General features: G+C 44.8%; 1 protein-coding gene across 1 annotated transcript in view; it reads right to left on the minus strand.

The window, feature by feature from the left end:
• The window catches only part of DNAH10 (dynein, axonemal, heavy chain 10), a 158,637-nt gene that overhangs the window by 83,027 nt on the left and 48,325 nt on the right, over positions 1 to 27,285 (minus strand). Inside the window, exons 20-31 of the mRNA XM_011948576.1 lie at positions 26,819 to 27,030; positions 22,975 to 23,128; positions 20,729 to 20,962; positions 18,544 to 18,666; positions 15,740 to 15,973; positions 12,919 to 13,142; positions 9,099 to 9,368; positions 8,811 to 8,994; positions 6,676 to 6,810; positions 5,876 to 6,028; positions 3,705 to 3,893; positions 1,325 to 1,471 (exon numbers count right to left, since the gene is read on the minus strand). Of these exons, the coding sequence (XP_011803966.1) occupies positions 1,325 to 1,471; positions 3,705 to 3,893; positions 5,876 to 6,028; positions 6,676 to 6,810; positions 8,811 to 8,994; positions 9,099 to 9,368; positions 12,919 to 13,142; positions 15,740 to 15,973; positions 18,544 to 18,666; positions 20,729 to 20,962; positions 22,975 to 23,128; positions 26,819 to 27,030 (2,259 nt within the window). The remainder of the gene's footprint in view (positions 1 to 1,324; positions 1,472 to 3,704; positions 3,894 to 5,875; positions 6,029 to 6,675; positions 6,811 to 8,810; positions 8,995 to 9,098; positions 9,369 to 12,918; positions 13,143 to 15,739; positions 15,974 to 18,543; positions 18,667 to 20,728; positions 20,963 to 22,974; positions 23,129 to 26,818; positions 27,031 to 27,285) is intronic.

Consider the following 27,285-nt stretch of genomic DNA (forward strand, 5'->3'; position numbering starts at 1 on the left):
ATTTTTTAGTAGAGACGGGGTTTCACCATGTTAGCCAGGATGGTCTTGATCTCCTGACCTCGTGATCCGCCTGTCTCGGCCTCCCAAAGTGATGGGATTACAGGCTTGAGCCACCGCGCCCGGCCAGGAGGCTGTTTTTTACCTCTTTCTCAGAAGTCCTTGGATATTTGGTATTTGCAATGTGTTTTCATTCTTCTAAGGAAGCACCAGATTGTGCAGCAGTTAAGCCTATGAATGCATGCTTGGGTTCAGTGTAAGGCAGTAAAAGAAAACAAGTCAGCTGTGACTGCAGTGATGGGACCATATTCACCTCCCTAGGAGGAGAGACTGCTGCAATTCGCTTCACTCTTTTTTGCAGAGCCTTAGATAGCACTTGGGACTGTTTTCCCTGTTGCTAAGACTGAAAGTGGCATCGGTGGTTTTTCAGTTCAGAAGATATGACCCACCCGATAGTATGATCGCCCTTCATCTTTGGACACAGATGAGCAGGGGAGAAAATGAAAGAAGTTTCCATATAACTCCCTTCTCCTAAGAAAAAGAAGTAACAATGACGAATGCAGCTTCATCTGACTTTATAGTGTTTTACATTTTACAGCTTCCTTTTTGGTAAGAGCATAAATATCTCTTCCTTCGACCCCTCCAAAAAAAAAAAAAACCCAAATGTGTGAAAACCCCAAAAGAATGAAGTGATTTGTGGTAGCCTCTCCTCCTATGGATGCGAATAGGCTTCTATCTCCGCACTGTGACAGCCTCTCCTCCTATGGACACGAATAGGCTTCTATCACTGCACTCACGGCTGTTTTGTTTCCTTTTACTACCCAAATGTGTGTGTGCGTGTGTGTGCGCGCGTGTGTAACATTATGAGTACAGTCACTAGAGAAACAGGTGAGCCTGTTGCCCACAGAACAGCATTGACGGAACTTTTTCTTTAAAGTCCATGTAAAAACAACCACAATCGTTCCCCGCTTTTGTTGCAAAGAGAAAATAACAACTCACATTCATGCTTTCATGAGAATTTTGTTAGTCCCCACCATTCCGCCACACCCATCCTGAGACTACAGATTGATTATTACTACGGAAGCATCATAAATGTTGGTATTGGAGCGAGGACGTTGCACTCAACCTTAAGGTACTAAGTGTAATTACAAAGCAAACGATGTAACAGGCAAGAGGCCGAAGTAAGGCCAGACCGCTGGGGGAAGCGGCTGCTAAGACTTAAACATTTCAGGTGATACCATACTGTGCCCATCACCTCCCCGAAACCACATAGTAAATGCACATGAACCAGCTGAAAGCAGAGAATGTTCCAGCACATGGCCCCTACCTCCCTAAGGTCAGAGGAGCCTCTCTTCAGCTCACCAGCCATGACCAGCACCGATTTCAGGGCTCTGAGTCCAAAATCATAGTGATACTGCTTGGACAGCTGCTCCCGGGCCAGCTTATACAGAACCGTCATCTTTTTTGCCAGAGTCTTTTTGAAAGAAGATAACAATACAAAAAAAAAAAGATAAAATAAAATGATTGAAAAGCAACAGAGGATCATTCTACAAATGCAAGAAAACAGGGGCAGGTGTTCCAGTGCAGCCGCTCTACAAATAAGCAAATTCCGTCTCTATCTTTCAGAAATACCAGGGTGGGTCCTTCATTTTTAAATATGGCAAATTGGGAATTAATGTGAAGGAACATCTGTGTTACCAAAATCTTCACCATCTTAATTTAAAGAACAGAACCGTTTGTAGGAATCACACTCTAGAAATACGTTGCTTCTTTATTTTGACCTAAACCTATTATCAAAGCAGTAACTGGGCCAAGCGTGGTCACTTATGCCTGTAATCCCAGCACTTTGGGAGGCCAAGGCGGGTAGATCACCTGAGGTCAAGAGTTCAAGACCAGCCTGGCCAACATGGTGAAACCCTGTCTCTGCTAAAAATATAAAAACTAACCAGACGTGGTGGCACATGCCTGTAATCCCAGCTATTTGGGAGGCTGAGGCAAGAGAATCGCTTGAACCCAGGAGGCAGAGGTTGCAGTGAGCTGAGATCACACCATTGCACTCCAACCTGGGTGACAGAGCAAGATTCTGTCTCAAAAAAAAAAAAAAAAAGGCCGTAAGTGTCTTTGAGGACAAGTCAGCCACATCATCTACAGCAAGCGTTCAAAACCCACATGTCCCTAAGGCAAGTGTAGCAATTTCAGTCATAAAAACTAGGAACAAGAGATCTCATCATGCCATCTCAAAATCCTGACACAGTAATAAGCACCAAGAGCTTTCAATAAAAGACATATTGCAGAAATGCAACGTGACAACCCTCTATGTTAAAAGTATTCTCTATTTTGTAACTTTTGCAGAGCTTCTGGAAAGATCTTACATACGTACATGTTATATAGATAGCTTAAAAGTGGATAAACATTATCTATAAAGTTGTTTTTGAACCCACATATTCTCAAAGGCATTGTGCTGAGTAAAGAAGCCCACCTCAGAGGGTTCCATACTACATGTCTCCAGGTACAGAACAGTCTCAAAGTGACAAAATTATACTGGCTGAAGAATAGATCGGGGTTGCCAGAGTTAGGGTTTGGGGGAGAGTGTGTCTAGTAAGCAGTAACAAGAGGCTGGGTGCAGTGGCACACACCTGTAGTCCCAGCTACTCGGGAGGCTGAGGTGGGAGGATTACTTGAGCCCAGAAGTTCAAGACCAGCCTGGGCTGTAGAGACCCTGTCTCTACAAAAAATAAGCAAGATTAGCCAGGCATGATGGCATCTGCCTGGTCCCAATACTCCCAAATACTCAGGAGTCCCAAATACTCAGGAGGCTGAGGCAGGAAGATCATTTGAGCCCAGGAGTTTGAGACTGCAGTGAGCTGTGATCCCACCATTGCACTCCAGCCTGGGTGACAGAGTAAGACCCTGTCTCTCTTCTTTGTGGTTGTGGTGATGGAATAGTTCTGTATCCTGATGTGGTGACGGCCACTCCCATCCACATGTGATAAAACATCATAGAAGTAACTACACGCACACGCCAGAGAGAGAATGTGAAACCTGGTGAAGTCCACACAACATCTATACCTGAGTTAATGGCACTTGTGCCAACACCAGCTTCCTGGTTTGGGCAATGGGCTGTGTATATGTGAGATATTCTCATGGGGAAAGGGGCACCCGGAAATTCCGTGCTACTATTGTTGCAACCTCTTGTGCATCTTAAATTATTCCAAAATTAAAAGTTATAATTTAAAAGAGGTGGGGGAGAGAGACAGAGCAGAAAAAAAAACAAAAATCAAAGAGCCACACGGAGCTAACATATCCTAGGTCTCCAGTCTGGAAGAGCCACATGGAGCTAACACATCCTAGGTCCCGTCTGGAAGAGTCACAAGGAGCTAACATGTCCTAGGCCCCGTCTGGAAGAGCCACACGGAGCTAATGCGTCCGAGGTCCCCAGTCTGGAAGAGCCACACAGAGTTAAGGCATCCGAGGTCCCCAGTCTGGAAGAGCCACATGGAGCTAATGCGTCCTAAGTCCCAGTCTGGAAGAGTCACACAGAGCTAACTTGTCCTAGGTCCCCAGTCTGGAAGAGCCACACGGAGCTAAGGTGTCCTACATCTCCAGTCTGGAAGAGCCACATGGAACTAACTCGTCCTAGGTCCCCAGTCTGGAAGCAGACCCGGGTGAAGTCTGCACTGCGCGGCCTGGTGCTGCCGAGGCCCCACCTTGGCCCCCAGGAAGCCCTCGGAGAAGAGCATGATCTCGCAGATCTGCTGCAGGTCGGGCACGATCACGACCACGGGCCTGAACAGCGCCTTCACTGACTCGGGCAGCTCCGTGCGGCCCGCGTAGCCGGGGTTCATGGTGATGAAGATGCCCATGCGGGAGTCCAGGGAAATCTCCTGCCCTTCAAACTGGAGGGCAAGAAGGAAGAAAGAAAGAAGCAGTTAGGTGGCCCAGCCGGCCTGCCCCCGGGAAAGGAGGCCTGCAGTGAGCCACGTGGGGATTCATTTTCGTGGTAGGAGGCGGTTGACACCACTAACCTCCTTTCCCCTCCCCAGGGTTCAATGCAGGGCCCCCCTCGCCGAAGACCCTGGGGAGGGCAGGTCTCAGTGGAACCCCAAACTTGGACCTGAACCCAGGGGCACTACCTTGGAGAGGGGCCCAGGTTGACGAAGCACAGAGCCTGGGGCTGATACAAGAAGCCGTTGACCCTCAACAGATCACTTAACCTGAGTCTCAGTTTCTTTTTCTGCACAACAGAAATGCAACCTACCTCACGGCATGGCTGTGGCGATTAAGGGAGACAGGCCAGGTTGGGAGCGCCCAGCCCACCACCTCACAGGGCACTGGCTTCCATTCCTCTCACCTGGCTTTGCACCCTCTGCGGGTGCCTGGACTTCATGCGGTCACTCCTCCCTAAAGAATCCCACCTCAAACCCTTCAAGAAACCAGTCTTCATTCCTCTGGTTGCCCCAGGTACCAACGAACCACGGAAATCCCTATATTCTTAGCCTCTTTAGCTGAAGGTTGAGTCCGGTTGTCTCTCGGTGAAGTTTTCTGTTTTATTTTTTTTGATTGTCCGCCAGCCAGGCAAAGGACAGAAATTTTTATTTTTAGGAGGCACAGTCTGCATCACCAACAAGAGGGCAGCCTGGAAGGCAGCCAGCCTTCCCCAAAACAAGGCCACTGCCTCAACTCACAGGTCCGCCCTGACACCATCCCCACCCCTCCTCGGTATCCCACAAGAGGCCCAGATGGGCCCTGGGGAAGAGCAGACAGCTGCTGCCTCCTGGCTCTGAGAAACACAGCTTCTGGAAACCTACATGTGTTAATTCCCTCTCTCGGGAGCAGTCAGCTCAGCCCCAAAAATCCCTCAAAAGAACTCATCAAAAGGAAATCTATCCAGACCCCTTACTGGAATCCTGAAAATATTGAACAGTCTCCAGTTGACACACTCTCTTAACAGTAAGCCCCACCGAGACCTGAGGAGGAGGCAGGTGGGATGCCAGGGCCACCAGCTCAAGCTGAATTTTCATCCTGGACTTCCCAGTGGGGCTCTGAAGGATGGATAGGAGTTTTCCAGTAAAGGGAAGAAGGGACAATTCCACTCAGATGGGGACGCACATGGTGTCACAGGGCAGGGTTTGCGCAAGTGGCTTAGTGACAAGTGTGCAGGGCATGGAGGGGGGAGGACAGAAGCAGAAGGACAGCAAGGGACCCAGAAGGCCCTGGTGCAGGGAAATGGCCCACCCACACTGGTCTTGTGTTTTCAGAGAACCCCCTTCTGGGCCTCCTAGACTACATAATAAGATCATGTTTCTCCAAATTTGGATCCAGCTTAATCTGGTATAATTTAACACAGACTTCTCAAACTCAAGTCTGCAAACATATTCTTCAGCAGAGAGAAATTGATGAATTCTCAACAATTGTTTTAAAATTTTGCCTTCTCACTTTGATAACCTTGCAAATCCTGCTTGTTATGATGCCGTAACCTTACAAGCTACGAAGACAAAATTTCTTATTCACTGTGACAATGTGATTGCATGGAACATTCGCTTTCTAAGTCAGGTTTTCTCAAACTTGGGAAGTCGCCAAGAATATTTTTTCCTTTCTAGGGGGCCCTGCACATCACTTATTTGAGAACTCTGCCCCACCCCCATTCGTAACTGTTAGTTCTATGTCTAGAGTCAGTGTGAAGTCCTTGGACTGTTACAAACCTTCTATCATCAACGATGATAATTTTGGAAACCCAATCATCTCAATTGGAAAAGCCAACAGATCTTCTACAGGAAGCCTGGTATAGAGTGACAACGGCCCACCATCTGGTGTTTCAGAGGTAGTATGGCAAGCTTCCATCCTGGGGACATGGTCCCGGGGGCTTCATGCGTCTCACCTGGAACGTGGTTAACTGATGGATCAGAGCATTTCGGATCGTCTGGATCTGAGAGGAGATCACGGAGAGCACAGAAGCGTCGATTCGATTAAACTCATCAAAGCAGCCCCAAGCCCCGCACTGGGCCAGGCCAGAGAAAATCTTCCCCACGGCCTAGGAAGAAAGACATGTCAGGACAAGGACAATTTTCATCTTTAAGACTACAAGCAATGCATTTATGGATATATTTTCTAAATTAAAGCAAACCACGAGATCGCCGATTGGCAAAGAAGCAGGCGACCAGCCACCTGACTAGTGGATTTTTCTGGCAGGACTTCTAAGACCCCTCATGGGCTGGCTCCTACTTGGGACTTTACAAATCCAAATTTTTGTGTAAAACTCCATTTCTCTTCTCTTCTCTTGAAATGTTGGAAAATCTAGCAATGCTGGGTCCACGTTGCCAAATGGTGATTATGAACCAGAGTTGGACAGTGGCGCCCTCTTCAGATGGAGTTTTGCTCTCCAGTTAGCCACAGATCCCACCACTCTCTATTGTCTGCTGGCCGCTTTACTCACATACATCATCTACCTGACGCTACTAGGCTAGTGAATCCGGGACTCTTGCTCTACTTCCTGCTAACGAAGCAGGACCTTCAAGCAGACACACTTGGGTTCTGGGGCTGTGGTGGCAGAAGGTTTCCTCCTAGCTTCTTCCCGCTGACATCATGTCACTTCACAGAAGACTAGGAAGTGAAATGCCATGTCCTGCTTTAAGCTCTCTGCCTAATGAGCCAGTACCAAAGGTGACAGCAAGGCCTTACCTTGTAATCCATGCCTTCGCCACAGTTGGTGACAATGCAGAGCAAACCCAAGGCTTTCGCCAGGTCCTTGGTGGTCTCGGTTTTGCCGGTACCTGCTGGGCCAGCAGGGGCCCCACCCAGATACATGGACAGTGCCTGTTACAAGCCAAATGCAAAACATATGCTTTCTGGCGCACAGAAGGAAGTGGGTGTCATTTCCAAATTCATCGCTGTGACTACAGGTGCAGAATAGAGAAAAAATGTGGTGGTTGCTTTCATGTGTCAACTTGACTAGGCCACAAGATGCCCAGGTAGCTGGCTAAACATTATTTCTGGGAGTGTCCATGAGTGTGTTTCAGGAAGAGAAAAGCAGATGACCCTCCCCGAAGTGGGTGGGCCTCCTCTAATCCGTTGAAGACTGAACAGAACAGAAGGATGGAGGGAGGTTACATTGGTGCTGCCTGACTGCTTGAACCAGGGCACTGGGCTTCTACCCTTGGCACTTCGGGTTCTCAGGCCTTCAGACCCAGACAGGCATCTACACTATTGGCTCTCGCACTGGTAGAACTTCAAACACTGCTGGCTTTCCTGGTTCTCCAGCTTGCAGATGGCAGATTGTGAGAGTAATCAGACCCTATCATCACATGAGTCAATGCCTCATAATAAATCTCTTCCTAAATATCCAGATAGATGGATGGATAGATGGATGGATAGATAGATAGATAGATAGATAGATAGATAGATAGGTAGAATAGATGATAGATAAAATAGATGATAGATAGAGATGATGGATGGGTAGAGACAGAGAGAGTAGATAGATAGATAGACAGACAGACAGACAGATAGCATGGATGGACAGATACATGGGTGGATGGATGGATGGATAGATATATAGATGGATGAATGGATGGATAGATAAAATAGATGATAGATAGGGATGATGGATGGTAGAGACAGAGAGAGATGATAGATAGATAGATAGATAGATAGATAGATAGATAGATAGATAGATAGATAGATAGATAGATAGGCAGGATGGATGGATAGATAGATACATGGGTGGATGGATAGATAGATACATAGATGGATGGATGGATGGATGGATGGATGGATGGATGGATGGATGGATGGATGGATGGATGGATGGATAGATGGATGGATGGATAAGATAGATAGATAGACAGACAGACAGAGACAGATCGATAGAGAGACAGACAGATAGACAGATAGATAGACAGACAGACAAACAGCTAGCTATGTCCTACTGGTCCTATTTCTCTGGAGAACCCTAACCAATACAGATAAGATGACACTCTTTTTCTCAAAAACAAAGCACTTTATCACTCACAGCACAGGAGGCAGCATGGGCTTCCTGTTTTCACTCATTCCCTTTATCCCTGTCCCCCTACATACCATGGGGTGACGTGGAGACGGGCCCAGGTGCATGCCACACCCACAGTGGGTATGAGTCTCAGCTGGGAAAATGTGAGCCTAAGAGACCACCAATCTAGCCAGTTGCAGTGGTGCATGCTATAGTCCCAGCTACTCGGGAGGCCAAGGTGGGAGGATCACTTGAGGCCAGGAGCTCAAGGCAAGCCTGGGCAACATATCAAGACCTCATCTCTAATTTATAAAAAGAAAAAAAGAAAACTAGCAAGCATCTGACAAACAGCCTTGGGGGTTGCTTGCCAACCTGCCCAAACTCTGCCTGGATGGAAGTGTTACCTTCATTTCCTGTACAGCAAACAAGTTTACCTTCTGTCCTGGAGGGAGACGCTATCCCTACCATCCAAGGCTGTTCACTGGAACAGATATATTCTGGAATAAAAGCTGTCACAAGACGTACAAAACCACATCACACCTGCCCTAACAGTCACCATCTTTGACATTTCTGCATTTTCCCATTGGCCTCTACTGATACCCCCTGACACACCATTACCTAGGGGCCAGTGTAGCAGCGGCTAAGCATGGCCACACTTACATCCCAATCCCAAATGGTGACAATCAGGTCACATCCTGAATGGAAAAGCTTTTCCAGATTTCAAAGCAACGATCTCCCCTGCTATTTCAATCACAGCAGTCATCACGCCTCAAGCTTAGAGAAAGTGCCCCGCCCCAAGGTAAGCGGTAACCACAAGCGCCAGGCTGACAGTCACCTGGGTGAGCGTCAGGTAAATCCGGTCGGTGAGGGGCGTGATGACCAGCCTGCCGTTCAGACCCATGTACTCATATCCGTAGCCAAAGGTTCCCGTGCACTGGCGGATGTTCAGCTCATCCGGCTCCCGGTCCCAATAAAACCGCAACTGACTTTCCCATTCAAACTCTCGGGCCTCCAGGATGCTGGACCGCAAGAAAGGTGGAGGAGGAAGTGGAAACCATTGAGACAGACCAGCGGACCACGAAGGGTCCCTTTTGAAATGCCAGTGCCCCCGGAAAATGCTCACCTGCCTCTTATGAAAGAATCAACTATGTCTCTGGCGTGCACGTCAATGATGAGAACGGTGTTGTATTTTTTCCTGTCGTTTTTGCTCAGGGGCATGGTGATGCGCGTTACCAGCTCATCGATCTGTCGGTGCATTTTCCTGCCGTAGCTCTTCATGGCCTGCTTCTCCCCTTTTTGCACTTTGTGGAAGACATCTTCTACCTCCCAGGTCCACCACACCTGGCTGGCGGCCAGCACCACCATGCCTTGGTACAGGAGCATCCAGTCGACTCTGCAGAGAATGCACACGTGTAAGAGGCTCTGCTCAATCCAGGGACTGGTACCCAAAACAGTCCTTTCAGGAATTTATTTCTTTGATCTGGAATAGGCAGGGCAAAGTAAAGGCTTCAGGTAAGCAAGTGCCTACATTTGTTTACCTAAGTAAGTCAGAGGAGTAAGACTTAGACAGGAGTAAGATGTTACCTATCTCTGACTAGGTAGTAAAATTCCAGGCCAAGGGTGCCTCTCTCCACAAAAAATGTTGCAAGTACCTGACTGCATAGAAAGATGCCAGATCATGGCTGGGTGCGGTGGCTCACGCCTGTAATCCCAGCACTTTGGGAGGCCGAGGCAGGCGGATCACGAGGTCAGGAGTTCAAGACCAGCCTGGCCAACATGGTGAAACTCCATCTCTACTTTAAAAAAAATACGAAAATTAGACATGGTGGCATGTGCCTGTAATCCCAGCTACTTAGGAGGCTGAGGCAGGAGAATCGCTTGAACCTAGGAGGCGGAGGTTGCAGTGAGCCAAGACCACATCACTGCACTCCAGCCTGGTGACAGAGCGAGACTCCATCTCAAAAAAAAAAGAAAGAAAGAAAAGAAAAGAAAAGGAAAAGAAAGTTGCCAGATCACTTTTTCAATGTTTTGGGCCAGTCGTGGTGGCTCACGCCTGCAATCCCAACACTTTGGGAAGCCAAGGCGGAGGATCACTTGAAGCCGGGAGTTCAAGACCAGCCTGGGCAACATAGCAAAACCCTGTCTCTACAAAAAATAAATTAAAAACTACCCAGGCATGATGACGCACGCCTGTAGTCCCAGCTACTCCAGGGGCACTGGAGCCCAGGAGTTGGAGGCTGCAGCGAACTACAATTGTGCACTGTACTCCAACCTGAGTGACAGAGCAAGGCCCTGTCTCTATAAAATAAAATAAAATAATAAAATAAAATAAAACATTTGATTAAGGTTTTCAAACTTACTTAGTATTTGGGGTTTATTGTAAGAAGTAAAAAAATATTCCAGGCTGGGCATGGTGGCTCATACCTGTAATCCTAGCATTATGAGAGGCCAAGCTGCGGCAGATTGCTTGAGCTCAGGAGTTTGAGACCAGTCTGGGCAACACAGTGAAACCTTGTCTCTACCAAAAATATAAAAATTAGCCAGATGTGGTGGCACATGCCTGTAGTCCCCACCATTCAGGAGGCTGAGGTGGGAGGATTGCTTGAACCCAGGAGCTCAGGGCTTCAGTGAGCTGAGCTCACATCACTGTACTGTGGCCAGGGCAACAGAGTAAGACCCTGCCTCAAGAAAGAAAATTAAGATTCCAACAAAGAATTTCATAATCTCTGACCACACTGCCCAGGTTTGCAGGCCAGGTTGTATCATGCTTTTGAATTTTTGCCAGTCTGAAAGGTGAAACAAAACATCTCATCCTCCCTTAATGTACATTAATGTACAGATCCTGCTGAGTCGTGGGGTTTCTCCTCTTTTCATATGTTTGGATTTCCTCTACCAAGGCACTAACTTGCATAGCTTGTGATTGCCTTGAAACACATTTAGGCAAAGCTCTTTTTCTAAACTGCACTTAAAGAATAATGGCCTCAGGGCTATAAATGCCTGATATGGTTGGGCTCCGTGTCCCCACTCAAGTCTCAACTCCAACTGTAATCCCCATAACCCCCAGGTGTTGAGGGAGGGACCTGGTGGGAGGTGATTGGATTATGGGGGCGGTTCCCCCCATGCTGTTCTCATGATACGAGTGAGTTCTTATGAGATCGGATGGTTTTATAAGTGGTTGTTAGTTCCTCCTTCTCTCTCTTTCTTGCCACCACATGAAAAAGGTACTTGCTTTGCCTTCACCTTCTGCCGTAACTGTAAGTTTCCTGAGGCCTCCCCAGCCATGCGGAACTGTGAGTCAATTAAACCTTTTTCTTTATAAATTACCCAGTCCTGGGTATTTATGTATAGCAGTGTGAAAACAGACTAATACAATGCCAATACTGGAAAAGTGACTTCGGGTTACTACAGTTATTATCTTGATGACCTACAGTTAATGGCAAAATAAATTTAAAAGAGTATGAGGCCGGACGCGGTGGCTCACACCTATAATCCCAGCACTTTGGGAGGCCGAGACTGGTGGATCACCTGAGGTCAGGAGTTCAAGACCAGCCTGACCAACATGGCAAAACCCTGTCTGTACTAAAAATACAAAAGTTAGCCAGGTGTGGTGGTGGGCGCCTGTAATCCCAACTACTCGGGAGTCTGAGGCAGAAGAATCGCGTGAACCTGGGAGGCGGAGGTTACAGTAAGCTGAGATCGCGCCATCGCACTCCAGGCTGAGTGACAGAGCGCGACTCTGTCTCAAAAAGTAAATAAATAAACAAATAAATAAATAAATAAGAAAAGCAATAAAAAGAACATTGACCTTTGTTGTCTTAGTTTAAAATTCTGCAGTGCAGCTAAAACCTAAAGATTACTTATATCCATGATTCCTACACATCAGGAGAGAGACAACAAAGATTACGAACACCCAGAGGATGACACTGAAATGACGAGCAAAGATGGGCCTTGCAAAGAACATGACAAACCTAGAATCAGAAACAGGGAGAGGTGGCAGCTGAGGCCACAGGATCAGAGAAGATTAAATGACCAGGGCAAAGCTAAGAGATCCCAGGACGCTGGTGTTTCCTGGGACTAGATACAGCTGGCCTTAACTTCTCAGTGATGCCACACGTGTCAGCTCAAATAAATCAGCATGCTCATGTCAACTATTCTCCCTGTTGGAAGCAACAAGTTCATGTGCTCAAAGGCACATTGGGATGAGAAAAATATCTTTTTCAGTCCATCAGGCTGAATTCCCTTACTCTTTTCCACCAACTAAGAACTGCCAAACGTAGCAATGCCCTGTCAAAGTGGTAGCTATCATGCAAATAAAATCAACTGATGCTGACTTAAAATTCATAGTATTTTGAGCACGAAAGAGACTTTAAAACATTCAGCGATTAATACATACAGAAGGCAGAGATTTCTGTCTAGTCTGGTTTTGAAATAGCATCTAGCATAGTGAATAGCCCAGAGCAGGGGTTGAAGAAATATTGGTTCAATGAATGCTAGGGCCACCTCCTATCAACTCGCAAGACTAACTGTCAAATACTCAGGAATTTTGCAAGCTGGTTGTTAAACCACTTACTGTTATTTCATTGAGCTTTGAAATCAGCCATGGCAGGAATATTTGCACCATGGAAATACAAAATTAGCCAGGCTTGGTAATTCCCATGCCTGGTAGTCCCAGCTACACGGAAGGCTGAGGTGGGAGGATCTCTTGAACCCGGGAGGTCAAAGCTGCAGTGAGCCATTGTGCCACTTTACTCCAGCCTGGGTGACAGAGCAAGACCCTGTCTCAAAAAAATAAAAATAAAGACATCTATCTGTCCACTAATTACCTATTGCAAAATAATAAAACCTCATTTGGAATGTCAGTCAATCTACTCCAAGCCCTTAAAATTAATCCATTATGACTACGAATGGGATAGAGCAATGCACGTTCATATTCACTGACTTGCCTGCTTCTGTCTTCACAGTATCTAAAAATAGCCTCTTTGGTAATTAGTCTATTAGTTCTTCTCATTTCATTCAAAACTGCCGTCATCCAGTCCTCCACGCGCCCTTCGGCCCGCACGATCTTCCGAAACTCCATGACTTCTCCTTCTGCTGAAATCATCGCGGACACCAGTTTTTCTCCACTATCGCCGTCGTTAAACCTCAGCGATGCTACGTTGTCGTACATCTGCAAAACAGGGAGAGGCGGCCCTGTAAGACCTGCACTGAGTTCTGGAATCAAAGACCAGCCAGCAGTGCTTCATCCAGCAGAGCTGCCACAATGAAAGCAATGGCAACCATTGAGCCGAGATCACAGGCAAGATGGATGTCGTTCACCCACCTGTGTGCTCATCCGAAAGACACTTATTGGGGACTTTCATTTACTCTGCACTGTCCAAAGATCTGTGGAGGATTGAAAACAGAAAGAAAAAGAAGACAGACTCTGTCCCTAACCCTGCTGGAGTGGGGAGATATCTGGACATAGGAGCCAGTGGAACGTGGAGGAGGCGGAAGGGTGATTAACACCCCAGGCTGGGGAACAGAGGCCTGTGGTGGAATCCCAGCTTCCCCACTATCCAGTTGAGCAACTGTGGGTGAGTTGCTCCTCCTCTCTCTGCCTGGAATAAACATAATCACGGCACTTACCAAGGTGGGCTTGGGAGAATCAGATGAAACAATGTGAGTTGAATGCCAGCACACTGTTAAACACGTGGCATTTGCTGATTATTATCATTGTTATTAATTAGAATAACATTTAGGACAATGGGTCCTTTAGGGCCCACCATATAATACAAGGCACTCGCAAATCAGAGAGGAGAGGAAGGCAACAAACAGACTTTAAAGAATAAAATCAGAGGTCTCCAAAAGAGGCAAACAGTAAATGAAGTATTCCTGATACTATATTTTTCTGTAACAGTAAAATACTTGTTTACAAAAGTGGAAGCAGAAGGCCAGGCACAATAGCTCATGGCTGTAATCCCACCACTTTAGGAGGCTGAGGCAGGAGGACCGCTTGAGCCCAGGAGGTAGAGGCTGCAATGAGCTGTGATCACACCGCTGACTCCAGGCTGGGCAACAAAGCAAGGCCCCATCTCAAAAAAAAAAAAAAAAAGAAACAGAATACTGTATAAGCCTCCCCTTTGAGAAAGGAAAAACATGCAGTCAAAAACATGAATTTTACTTTAAGAAGGAAGTCAGCATTAATTAAACAGAAAGTATGGAAGAAAGCACTTGTTCCTAAGTGCTCTGTTAATTTGGAATGGAGGAATTACCCTGCAATACTGATTCTCAACCGGGGATGATTTTGCCACCAGGGGACATTGGCAATGTCTGGAGATGTTTCTGGTTGTCATAACTAGGGAGGGGGTGCTACTGGCATCTAGTAGGTTGCGATTAGGGATGCTACATAATATCCTGTAATGCACAGGACAGCACCCACGGCAAAGATCATCCAGCCCCAAATGCCAGTAGTGCCGAGGCTCAGAGCCCCTGCCCAGGCTGACGCTAGATAAAGAGCTTTGATTAGCAGGCCAAAGATCATGTCTGGCCAGCCTCTGTTCTCCATCACAAGGGACAGTTTTCTCTGTTGTTTCCTGCCATTCCAGAAATGGTTCATGGATACATATACATGTATTTAAAAAGTATGAAATTATAGTCTGGAAGGAATCATAACAAATTCATGACAGTGGCTGGCGCCTGTAGTCCCAGCTACTCGGGAGGCTGAGGCAGGAGAATGGCGTGAACCCAGGAGGTGGAAGTTGCAGTGAGCTGAGATCGCACCACTGCACTCCAGCCTGGGTGACACAGTGAGACTCCATCTCAAAAAAAAAAAAAAAGAAAGTAGAGGAAGTATGAATGGGGATGGGGACAAAGGGTATTGCAAATTTGTACAACTTTACAAAAAAAAGACACAAACCAAATATGACTAAATGGTAACACGTGCCAATTCTGGGTAGTGGAGAGGGTTGTTTAGCCAACATTGCACAGCAGGCACTGTTCAAAGTGCTTTATAAATAGTAACTCATTCCATCTTTATAGCAGCTCATTGGGGTTACGTCTGTTCACAGATGAGGAAACTGATGTCCAGAGAGATCGAGTAACTTGCCGAAGGTCACACAGAAACTCAGAATAGAGCAAAGATTTGAACCCCAGCCATCTGGTTCTAGAGTCCATGTGTGAAACCACTATCCTCTGATGCCTCTCTGTTTAATATATTAGTCTTCGTATATTTCTGTATTTTTTATTTTTAATTTTTTTTAGTTTATAAAAGGAAAGGTTTTGGACTGTGGAAAAAGGGCTGAATCTGGTGTGATTTCAGACTGAGTGAATATCGTCAGGCTTACGCTTCAAATTAAAACTCCAGGGCTGAGTGCGGTGGTTCACACCTGCAATCCCAGCACTTTGGGAGGCTGAGGTGGGAGGATCGCTTGAGCTGGGTTAGGGACCAGCCTGGGCAACATAATGAGACCCCATCTCTCCAAAAAATATATAAAAAATAGCCAGGCATGGTGGTGTGCACTTGTGGTCCCAGCGGCTCAGGAAGCTGAGGTGGCAGATCACTAGAGTCAGGGAGGTTGAGGCTGCAGTGAGCCACGAACTGCACCACTGCACTCCAGCCTGGGCAACAGAGCCAGACCCTATCTCAGAAAACAAACCAAAAACCCAACTCTAGCAACATTTCAGTCTTAACCTTTTGGGTTGAACCTCATGGCAAAGGGAACCAGGGAGGACCGAAGGCGGTTCTAAGGCTTACACGGGGAGCCCCTGCCCACCCAGAGGGCCGACCTTGATCATGTGCTCCTGGACACAGAGTGGGTCACTGCTTCCCAGAATGCTGAGCAGCTCATCGTCAGAAATGAAGAAGAACCTCGGGAAAGCATTTCTCTTTGAATCTAAGTAGTCGTTGAGGCTTTTCTGGCATTTCTCCAGGCCCTCGCTGACATTCTGAAGGTCGCTGAGGCGGTTTGGGGCTTCACAGCACCTCTTGATCACGGGGTCTTTTAAGGTCTCACCCATGATCTGGACCAGGACAGAGGAGAGCCATCAAGCAGGGTGAGCAGGGGGAGCAGACACACTGTTTTTGACCCCCAACAGGCACGCACCAGAGCCCAGGCACAGCAGAGACCAAACTGACAAGCTGCCCAGTGCCATCGGCTTTCAGGGGATCAGTTTATCATTTTTAAACATGCGTATCCTCAGCACCTTCTGACGTACTACATGTAACTAACTGGTTTCTGGTTTTTCTTTTCGTTATCCCATAAGGCGGCCAGCTGCATGGGGAAAGGATTTTTTGTTTTGTTCACTGATGGGTTCCACCCCACCCTACAGCAGTGCTTACACCCAGTAACCCAATCAACATTTGCTGAGTAAAGGAAGCTGGCAATTCCACCGTGAGCAATTTGTATATACAGAATATTCACAGCAGCTTCTTCACCACAGCAGAAAAAGAAAGAAATAGCCTCAATGTCCAGCAACAGGTCAGTCATCTGCTGTGAGTGATAATTTCGATGTTTATTTATTGAAATATGTCAAGTTGTCCAATGAAAATAGCCAATGATATTGGTAAGAATGATTCTAGTTTCATGCCTGTAAACCCAGTGCTTTGGGAGAGTAAGGCAGGAGGATTGTTTGAGGCCAGGAGTCTGAGACCAGCCTGGGCGATAGAGCAAAACTCCATCGCTACTAAAAAAAAAAGAAAGAAAAACCTTTTTTTTTTTAAGTTAGCTAGGTGTGGTGGTGCACACCTGTAGTCCCAGCTACCTGGGAGGCCAAGGCGAGGATCATATGAGCCCAGGAGTTGGAGGCTGCAGTGAGCTATGATCACTGGGCAACAAAGCAAGACCTCGTCTCTTTAAAAAAAAAAAAAAAAAAAAGAATGATCCTATTTTGTCGAATGTTATTTATTTATCTATATATATTTGTATGTTTATGCAGGAATAAACATTCCAGAAAGCTACATGCTCAACCGTTAAAATGGTTACCCTGGGCCAAGGGGATTATAGGTACTTTTTTCTTCCTTCCTTTTTTTTCTTGGCTTTTTGTAATTTCTAAAGCATTCTGTAATGAATTGATACTTGTCATGTTATTCTTCTTTTTTTTTTTTTTTTTTTGAGGCGGAGTCTCACTCTGTCACCCAGGCTAGAGTGCAGTGTCGACATCTCAGCTCACTGCAACCTTCACCTCCCAGGTTCAAGCAATCCTCCCACCTCAGCCTCCTGAGTAGCTGGGATTACAGGCATGCACCACCACATCTGGCTAATTTTTCTGTATTTTTAGTACAGATGGGGTTTCACCACATTGACCAGGCTGGTCTCGAACTCCTGACTTCAAGTGATCGCCCACCTCGGCCTCCCAAAGTCCTGGGATTATAGGTGTGAGTCACCGTGCCCGGCCTGATATGTGTTGTATAATTCTTTTAAGTTTAAAAAAAGAGCTTATGCAAATGGGTATGAAACAATTATAAACGCTAGTGGATAAAAGAGACCAAAATATGAACTGGCCACCTCTAATTAAAGAACACAGCAGCAAAGCTAAGTAGCAAAATACCCAGGCTTTGAGAGCAAATGAGCTGGGTTAAAATCCCAGCCACACTAACGACCAGCCACTGTGATGACCAGTCCAACCCTTTCTGGAGATGACTTTAAAATACACACACCCTTTCATGGGCAATTTGCTTTCTAACAATCTATCTTAAGATATTCACTCTAACTATGGAAAAAGCATTAGGCAAGAACCTGCACATTATTTATGAAAGCAAATAACTCTGTTCAAACAAAATGTCAAATTACTAGAGAATAATCAACTAAACTAATGTCAGCCCACTCACTGGAATATAGAGAGCCATGAAAATATTTCCTCAGATGACTTCCTAATATGAAATGTTTCTCATAATATTAAGAGAAAATTATGACATAAAGTTGTACACAATATGATTACAATTATGCTTTTTAAATGTATACACATAGGAAAAAGATAAAAGGAATATGTTGACATGTTAAAGTGACAGAACCATGAGAGATACATTTTTCCACTGTTCTATGTTTTCAAAATATTTTAAACAAGCAAATATTGCTTTTATAATAAATGTAAAAAAGATTCAGTGTCATACGCCAGCAGCTAAAAATCAAATGGGAATTTTTACTAGACAGATTAGGGTCATAAATAATGACAGGAAAAATTCAGAAGCTACTAGTGGGCCGGGCAAGGTGACCCATGCCTGTAATCCCAGTGCTTTGGGAGGCTGATGTGGGAGAGTCACTTGAGGCTAGGAGTTTGAGACCAGCCTGGACAACGTAGCAAGATCCTATCCCTGTAAAAATGTTTTAATTAGCTGGGCATGGCAGCACATGCCTGTAGTCCCAACTGTTTGGGAGGCTGAGGTAGGAGGATCTCTTTAGCCCATGAGTTTGAGGCTACAGACAGCCATGATCACATCACTGCACTCCAGCCTGGGCAACGGAGCAAAACCCTGTCTCTAAAAAATGAGAGAGAAGCTACCAATGGAGAAAATACAATGTGCAAATAAAAAAGTACAAACATCTCAAAACACTGCCCTTCTTTCATTACTAAAATACAAGTGAGTCACTTGCCCTTTTAAATACTCTATCGATGTTGTCAAACTTTTTTGCCTCTTCCGGGAGTTGTGATCTTATATCTCCACCAATAAAAATACTTTCAAGATACATCCATTTTCTCTGAACCAACATCCAAATCTGTAAATGTACAAAAGGTCCGTGTCAGCAGGGGTTATCAGATACCTCCAGGAGTGGATGGCAAAGCCCCACCCTGACATGGGACAGACCCAAATCAACCCAGGTGGAAGCACCCTCCAGGCAAGGTGACAGAGTGAGCACCTGCATGGCCAGCTCCCCTCCACTCCGATGAATGTGAATGCCGAGGAAAGCATAACTAATGGCCACGCTCTAAAGCAAAAGAAAGCTCTCCATGCAGCCCAGCACAGGTAGGAAAACGTCTAGTTATGAGAAGGGGGTGAAGCCTGTGACCCACAACAACTAAGAACAGGCCATGCCAAAGCCATGCAAAAAGTGAGCCAAGTACCATGTGCCCAGCAAGTCCACTCCTAGGTATTGACTCAAAAGAATTGAAAACAGGGACTCAAGCAGTTGTACATGAATGCTGATGGCAGCACTGTTCACAATAGTCAAAAGGTGAAAACAACCCAAATGTCTATCAGTCAATGAACAGAAAAACAACATGTGATCAATCCACATGATTTAATATTATTGGGCCATAAAAAGGATGGAAGCACTGACACATGCTAAAACACGGATGAACCTGGAAAACATCATGCTAACTGACAAAAGTCAGACGTAAAGGATCATATATCGTGTCATTCCACTTACATGAAATACCCAAAATAGGTAAATCCATTGACACAGAAAACAGACTGGAGGTTGCCAGATGCTGGGGTGAGGAGATGGGTAGGGAGCGACTGCTTAAGGGGTACTGGCTTTTCTTTTGGTTTGACGAAAATCTGGAACTAGAGGTGGTAGCTGCACAACACTGTGAATGTACAAAATGTCACTGAATTGTGCACTTCACAATAGCTAGTTTTATGTTATGTAAATTTCACCTCAATAAAAAAATTTTTTTGACTGAACATGGTGGCTCATGCCTGTAATCCCAACACTTTGGGAGCCCAAGGTGGACAGGTCACTTGAGGTCAGGATTTCAAGACCAGCCTGGCCAACATGGTGAAACCCCATCTCTACTAAAAATACAAAAATTAGCCAGGCATAGTGGCACATGCCTGTAATCCCAACTACTCTGGAGGCTGAGGCAGGAGAACCACTTGAACCCAGCTGGCAGAGGTTGCAGTGAGCCGAGATGGCACCACTGCACTCCAACCTGGGCGACAGAGCAAGACTCCATCTAAAAAAAAATGGTTTTAACTCACAAATTAAAAAACCATGCTATATCCCACATATGAGCTTCCACTAACACAAAGTCATAGACAAAACAAACAAATGAACAAAAAAGCAAGGCAAGGAAGCCCAGGCACGATGGAGGCCTGATCACACACTTGGCCAGTGAACCAGACCTGGCTTCATCCCACCCAAGGCTTGGATTGTGGCCAAAAACAAGGTGCTTGCCTGTGGTCTGGGGAGGAAAAAAAGGCAACTGCACAAAAATGGTGCAGTGAGCCTGGGTTGCTCACAGAGGTCTGGACAAGTGTTGCCCAAAAGGAAGAAAGCCCCAAACCACCTACTATAAGACCTTGCTACTTCCCAGTGTGACAGGCCCCAGGTTAAAGAGGCTGCAAGAACAGATGACAAAGTGAAGCAAACACAAGAAAAAAAAAATACGTGTGAGATGAGCTAGAAAAAAAAACCAAAATCACACAGAGGAAAACCCACCACCATAAGAGAGAGTCAACAGGCATTTAAAAAACAAGTGTAGAGAAATCTGAAAGGGAATGTAAAATAAATGTTTCTAATTTTCAGCATCATCAAGGAGGCAAAAGCATCCTTGCAAGAACAGGACAGTATCAAAGAAAAACAGAGATATACGAAAAAGAAGCAATTAAGAATCTTGGAAATGAAAATCATTCACTAAAATAAAAACTTAGATCAATTCCTTTGATCATGCACTCTTGCCCTCAACATAAATCAAGACAAAAAAGTATGAAAGAGGATCATTTGTTTCTAAGCACAAAATATCCTCATATAAAAGTTCTAAGCACAAAATATCCTTATATATAAGCTACTGCTATGCACTGGCTCTAATCCATCTTTTGTTCATCTTTTCTCTCACCTCAATGACTTCTCCTATTAGAGAAAGCGTTTTTTCCCATTTGTGAACAGTTTGCAGAAAAGGCCCCACAAATCTGCTTCCTGAGATGCTCTGCAGGTTGAAAGTGTTGTCATCAAGAGACTGAATAATTTCGTCAACAGAACCCAGGATGTAGCCTCGCTCCTGTGTGCCTTTGTAATACTTGACTACAGTGAATTTCATATTTTCCCATGTGTCTAGGATTTCCTTCACAGCCTGTTCAGGAATAGAAAAAGAATGATTCAGGCACATGAACTGAAAAGACCGAGCCCCAACCCAGAAACACCTGCCTTAGCTTGCTTTTGGCTAACAACGCAATTGGAGTCCTGGGTCTGTTTCCTGAAAAGTTGGGATTCTGTCATGGTAATAATAGTCACCTATCAAGCATTTGCTATGTGGCAGGTAAGCATGTCACATACATGATCTCATTCAGTCTTCAAAGCAAATACCTCAAATTATATTGGTAGGGATTATTATCACCCACATTTTACAGAGATGGCAACTGGGACTCAGACATGAGGCTTAACTACTGAGCCCCAGAAACAGGATCTAAACCCCACAGTCTGCCCCCGAAGCCTGCACAGTTATGAGATCCTGCCCCTGTGCTTACTCTACTGTCACAAAAAACAAATTACAAAATGATATGTCTCTCATGATTCCATATTCAAAACAATCTGTATCAAGGCAGGGGGCGGTGGCTCATGCCTGTAACCCTAACACTTTAGGAAGTCAAGGTGAGCAGATTGTTTGAGCCCAAGAGTTCATGACCAGCCTTGGCAACATAGGGAGACCCCGTTTCAAAAAAAAATCTGTATCAGTACATATGTATATGTGTATACATAGGTACGTGTGTACATTATATGTATATTATGCATACGTTTGGTATATTGTATACACTGTGTATATGTATACATGTGTGTATATTGTGTGTACATGTGTATATTAGGTACATTGTACATTGTATGTATATGTATATGTGTAATTATATGTATGTGTGCATATTACGCACACTGTGTGTACATTGTACAAGAATACATAGTGTACATTATGTGTACATGTATATATTAGGTACACTGTGTGTACATTATGTGCATATGTACACATGTATATACATTATGTGTATATGTTAGGTATGCTGTGTGCACACTGTATGTATATTTTGTGTGTTTCCATGCATATGTGTCTACATGTATATACATGTGTATATATACATGTGTGGTATACTATGTACAGTCATGCACTGCATAAGGACATTTCAGCCAGTGATGAATCTCATATACAATGGTGGTCCCATAGGATTATTAGACCATATTTTGGCTGTACCTTTTCTATATTTAGATACACACGTACTACTAGGTTACAATGGCTGACAGTACTCAATATAGTCACTTGCTGTACAGGCTTGCAGTCTAGAGCAATAGGCTCTAGCCAACAGCCTAGGTGTGCAGTAGTCATCCCAGCTAGGTTTGTTTGCACAAACACGAATCAACTCAGGAGACATTTCTCAGAATGTGTCCCCGCCATTAGGTGACACATGACTGTATACATGTATGTGCATGTATGTGTAGGGGTACGTGTATGTGTGTACCTGTGTATGTGTATGTTTGTGCACACAAATGCATGGGCGTATATCCACATATATGAGTAGTATGTGTGTATGCATATGTATATGTGTGTGCATGCATTTTGAAGTAGGGAAAGAAATACACTAAAAAGTTAATAATTATTTTCAAGTGGTGGGATTATGAATTTTTTTCAATTTTCTACCATCAACATCTATTACTTCTATTTAAAAATCAATGGCAAAATAAATAAATAAAAAAAGAAAAATTTTTTTAAACAATGGAAAATGAAACTACAATTGGGAACAATAAAAAATTTAATTAAAACAGAAATTGTATTTAATATAATTCTTTATTACTGAAGTACAGCAGGTACTAAAGCAAATATGTTTTCTCTTATCTGTTTGTTTTTCTTCTTTGAGACAGAAAATGTCTCACCCTGTCACCCAGGCTGGAGTGCCATGGTGCGATCACAGGTCACTGCAGCCTCCACCTTCCAGGTTCAAGTGATCCTCCCACCTCAGCCTCCCAAGAAGTTAGGACTAAAGGCATGCCACCACGCCCAGCTAATTTTTTTTTTTTTAGTAGAGATGAGGTCTCCCTATTTTCTTTTTGAACTAAAAGAAGACTCTGTTTTCTCCAGCCTGTTTTTAACTGAAGTCTTACCTTCTCAATGGCAACCTCCTTGATTGCTGCTGTGACAATCTCATTGAGAACATCCGTGTGTTTGTGCAGTTCCATAGCAAACATATTTTCCAGGGTGAACGTTTCGGTCATTTCAAAAAAGACAGACGTTTTTTCCATAAGTTCCTTCCAATGCCTGAAAGCACATCAGCATTCAAATTTTATGCTTACTGAGTTTAATGAGGAGTTCAATTATTCCCCTTTAAATCACAGGACAAATCTCACTTTGTAAACTTCTTATAATGAAATTCTGAAACATGAGGACATCACTGGAAATATATTCCCAAAGTTCTCCAAAATCCCAGTGGCCTCCAGAGTTAAACCTGAAAACAATGTATCGCAAAACACTATATACACTAGTCTTGACAGCCATCTCATAAAATATACAACTTTTAATTACTGGGAACTGCTTCTGTCATAGTCCCTCGACCAATGACCTCAATCTCTGTTGAATCACTCAGTCTTTTTGAGAGCTTCATGTAAATTATGAGTGCTCGTGCATTTGATAAATATTTCAGTGCTGACTCCATGCCAGGCAGTGGACTGGGGTACAGAGTTACCAAGGGCAACACCCCTAGCTTCAGGGAACCTGCCATTTACTTGGGGAGACATAGAACAAACAATAAACAAATACATAAACTAAATGATGACATAGGGTTTTGAGTACTATGAGAAAACCACAGCGTGCCAGAGGAGGGACGAAGGGGCCCATTCAGACGGGACAGTCGGGGCAGACTCCTGTGCACACAGACACAACAGAGGCAGCTCTACTGTTCACTTGACTGGCCTACCTTTAAGGTTTACATCTGGCCTGTGAATTTGCCCATGTTTTGGTTCTGTGTATATGGAATGAGTGTGAGTAAGGGAGCTAAGCATGATGCTAGACAGCAAAACGCCATGGACCCAGCATGTGAGCAGCAAGTGTCAAATCACTGAGTGTTGTTGTAAACACACACACACACACACACACACACGTGGCCATGGACATGGTCAGAAAAGAGGCCCTACTGGTTCATCGGTCTCTGAACCCCCTGGCCTAGCACAGCACCAACAGGAAGGAGGGTGTCAGAACTGAAACTGAGGGGTAAGTGTCATCAGTGCCTGCTCTGTGGCTTATGGTTACTTGCTTTTTTTTTTTTTCCCCTTTGCCCGTGAAGCTGAAGTCCTCATCACTGAATGCTGAAACTTAACCTTCACCAGCTACTATGGATAACATTCACAGGTCACTATGGCGATGATCACTTTGCTTGTTTTTCAGGAAGTTGAGCCAACTCCTCTGTCCAGTTCCAACTGGTTGAGACCACTGACCTTTCAACTCGGCCTATGCAAGTGTCCCAGAGGTGGCCTTTTGATATTGGAAGGCCAAAAACTCCACCCTCAGGCCATGCTGACACCCCCATTTTCTGTGCTTATGTCCTGTGAAAGCTGTGAACCCCAGCTACACTTGTTCAGAATGAACCTGTTACTTCCTTTTTCCCACCACCAACCACCTTCCCCCTCGACTTCAACCACCCCACTCCCCTAACCCCTAAACACCCCTAAGCCTTATCTTCAGGAAGGCAGATGTGAGGGCTGCTCGCCCGCCTCCTTGCTTGGTGGCCTTGCAAATAAATCTTTCTGTTTTGCAAAACCCATGTCACGGCGATTGATGGACTGCATGTGGGCAGAGCAGACCTGGGGCCAGCCTGTGACATAACTCTGGTGGTGGGTTAGAGGGTCCACACTCAACACAACACAGCCGTGAGTCACTGGGAGAGAGTGATTCCCTCTCCAGTTCCCACCTAGTCCTTTCAATTATAGTAAATTACATCGAAGGGAAAGTCTCCTCTTTGTGCTTCTGTGTGACAGAGCAGGAGCACCCTCATCTTGGACAAACACTGCCACTTTAAGGTCCAGCTCCCCTTTCTAGCCCATGCATTTCAAGGAAATCATTTCTCTTCTAACTACAAGCCGCCAGAAAGAGCAGACAGGAAAACACAGATAAGACAGCTCCGGCACAGAGGGAGGAGAGAAGGAAGTCTCTTGGGTAACTGCCAAACTTCACCCTCATACAATGGGCCCCAGTAAAACAGTGGACCTTAATAAGCACATTCCTTTCCCTTCAGGTGCACTAAGATAGGGGAGCTAAAAGCAGACTCGGTGGGTATGCCTGCAGCTGCAGAAAAATGCGTGGGAATAGATACACAACTCTCCCTCCCAGATAAGCACAACAAAGAGACACAGAAGCAGTCCAAACCTCTGATAAACTCTCCTACCCTAAATCCTTAAAAACTCTCAGTCTGTAAGAGAGTGTGGCTCTGACCTAATTTTGCCAGAATCCCCTCTCAGGTTTGTTTTCTCTAAAATAAACCTGTTTTGACTGGCGAGCCACCTTTCGTGTTTCTTTCCTCTTTCTTTAATTCTTACACTGTGTCCTCAGCCCCTCCCCAGGGTCATTCACTTTCCTTAGAGCGAAGGCCTCTGGCTCAGAGACAGGCAACTGTTTTGAGCTAGTTTTATATATATACAATTACATATATAATTACTTTCTATTTCTGGCAAGAGTTTTTGGTTTTCTCTTTACAGTGGTGGTATAAGTTTCTTTTTAGAATAACATTCATTTCCATAAAAAAGAAACTGATAGGAAAAAAAATGTAAAGCCATGATAGCATAGATGATACTCAGATCTGACAAAAATGATGAGACAGGACCAAAGTTTGAGAAACACTGGGTTATGGGATCATAAAACTGGGAACATTAGCTTAGAAAATGCCTACTTCTACCTAGTTTTGCAGATGAGGAAACTGAAGTCTGCAAAGGTAAAGGTGAGGGTGAGTGCTCCAGGGAAGCCAGCAGACAGTGAAAAGAAGGCTGAGACCCCAAGTCACTGGGGCCTGAGGGCTGCCTGCTCCTTGTTGAGAGGGAGAGACAGGTGTAATAACACGTGTTGAAGACAAGCCAGCACTTATGAGAGACTTTCTCAATGTGAACTCAAGGATGGGAAGGGAACCAAAGAAGGGATGACTTTCTCACTAAGGAAAATGAAGTCATTTGATGTCACAGCATGACTAGATGACCAGACTTTGGAAAACATGACAGAGGAATAGAGAAACACATGAGCAGGAGCATAACTCACAAATTAGGACTGTAACTCCTACTAATTCATGTCTGTGTGGCGCCATCACCAAATAAACACAGACCCATGCATAGGAGCCTTCTCTGTCCCACCCACAGGGCTGGCTATCCCGTCAGTATGGCAGCCACAAGCCACGGGTGGCTACGGAGCACTCGAAATGGGGCAAGCCCAGGTTGAAATAGGCTATAGGTATAAAATACACATTGCACTTCGACATATTTTTTAAGAAGAATGTAAAATATCTCATGAATAAATGCTTCATGTTGATTACATGTTGAAATAATGTTTGGGATATATTGAGTTAATTGAAATGTACTATTAAAATTAATTTCACCTGTTTTTACTCTTTTACTGTAGCAGCTAAAAAAACTGTAAATTACATATGTGAGTCCCTTTCCATGTCTGCTGGATGGGGCTGATAGAGGCCACTTACTATATTTTTTTAAATCTTCAAGAAAAGCAACTGCAAACGCCACTTTGCACCTGCTGGGATGTTTCTTTTTTAAAAGAATCCTGTGGTTGACAGTTTTATAGACACTTTACATAGAAACAACATTATAGAACTGTGTCATGCCTATGTATAGCCCTGTGGCATTACTGAAATCTGTGCTTCATCAACAGACCTGAGCAAAGATAATGTACTGAGGGAAACAATTTTAACTAAAAGTTCCTCCCACACTTTCACATCTGCGGACAGAGGACAAAACAAACCTGTCTCTTAGTGCCTCATGTTTCAAGTCAAGAAGTAACGGAATTGAGTCTTTGAATGCCTTCATTTTCGCTTCCAAGTAGTAGGCCACTGATAAGCCACGGACTGACCGAGGTAGCTTTCTGAGAGCCCTGAGAAAACCTTCAATTCCTTCCTGGAGAATCTGCACATTCAGATTGATCCAAAGGGTCTGAGACCATTCTTCTTTTGCAACCTGGAAACATGCAAGAAACAACTCCATCAACAAAGACCCCTTTGGAAATGCAACAAGGAGAGCAAGTTCTTGACTCTGTCACGTTCAGACATTTTAAAGTATTACCCATCTATCTACAACTACCTGAAATTCACAAACAACAAGTTGACTACAAGGATCTAAAACAACAAGAAAAGGATTCCACTTTTTGTAAGCTTTTGCAAAAATAATGCTGCATCTGAGGATGTGTGGGACCGAGAAATATGTTTCCCCCCC

This window comes from Colobus angolensis, unplaced genomic scaffold, assembly GCF_000951035.1.
Source record: "Colobus angolensis palliatus isolate OR3802 unplaced genomic scaffold, Cang.pa_1.0 Scaffold28, whole genome shotgun sequence".
In the NCBI taxonomy this organism is placed as follows: Eukaryota; Metazoa; Chordata; class Mammalia; order Primates; family Cercopithecidae; genus Colobus; species Colobus angolensis.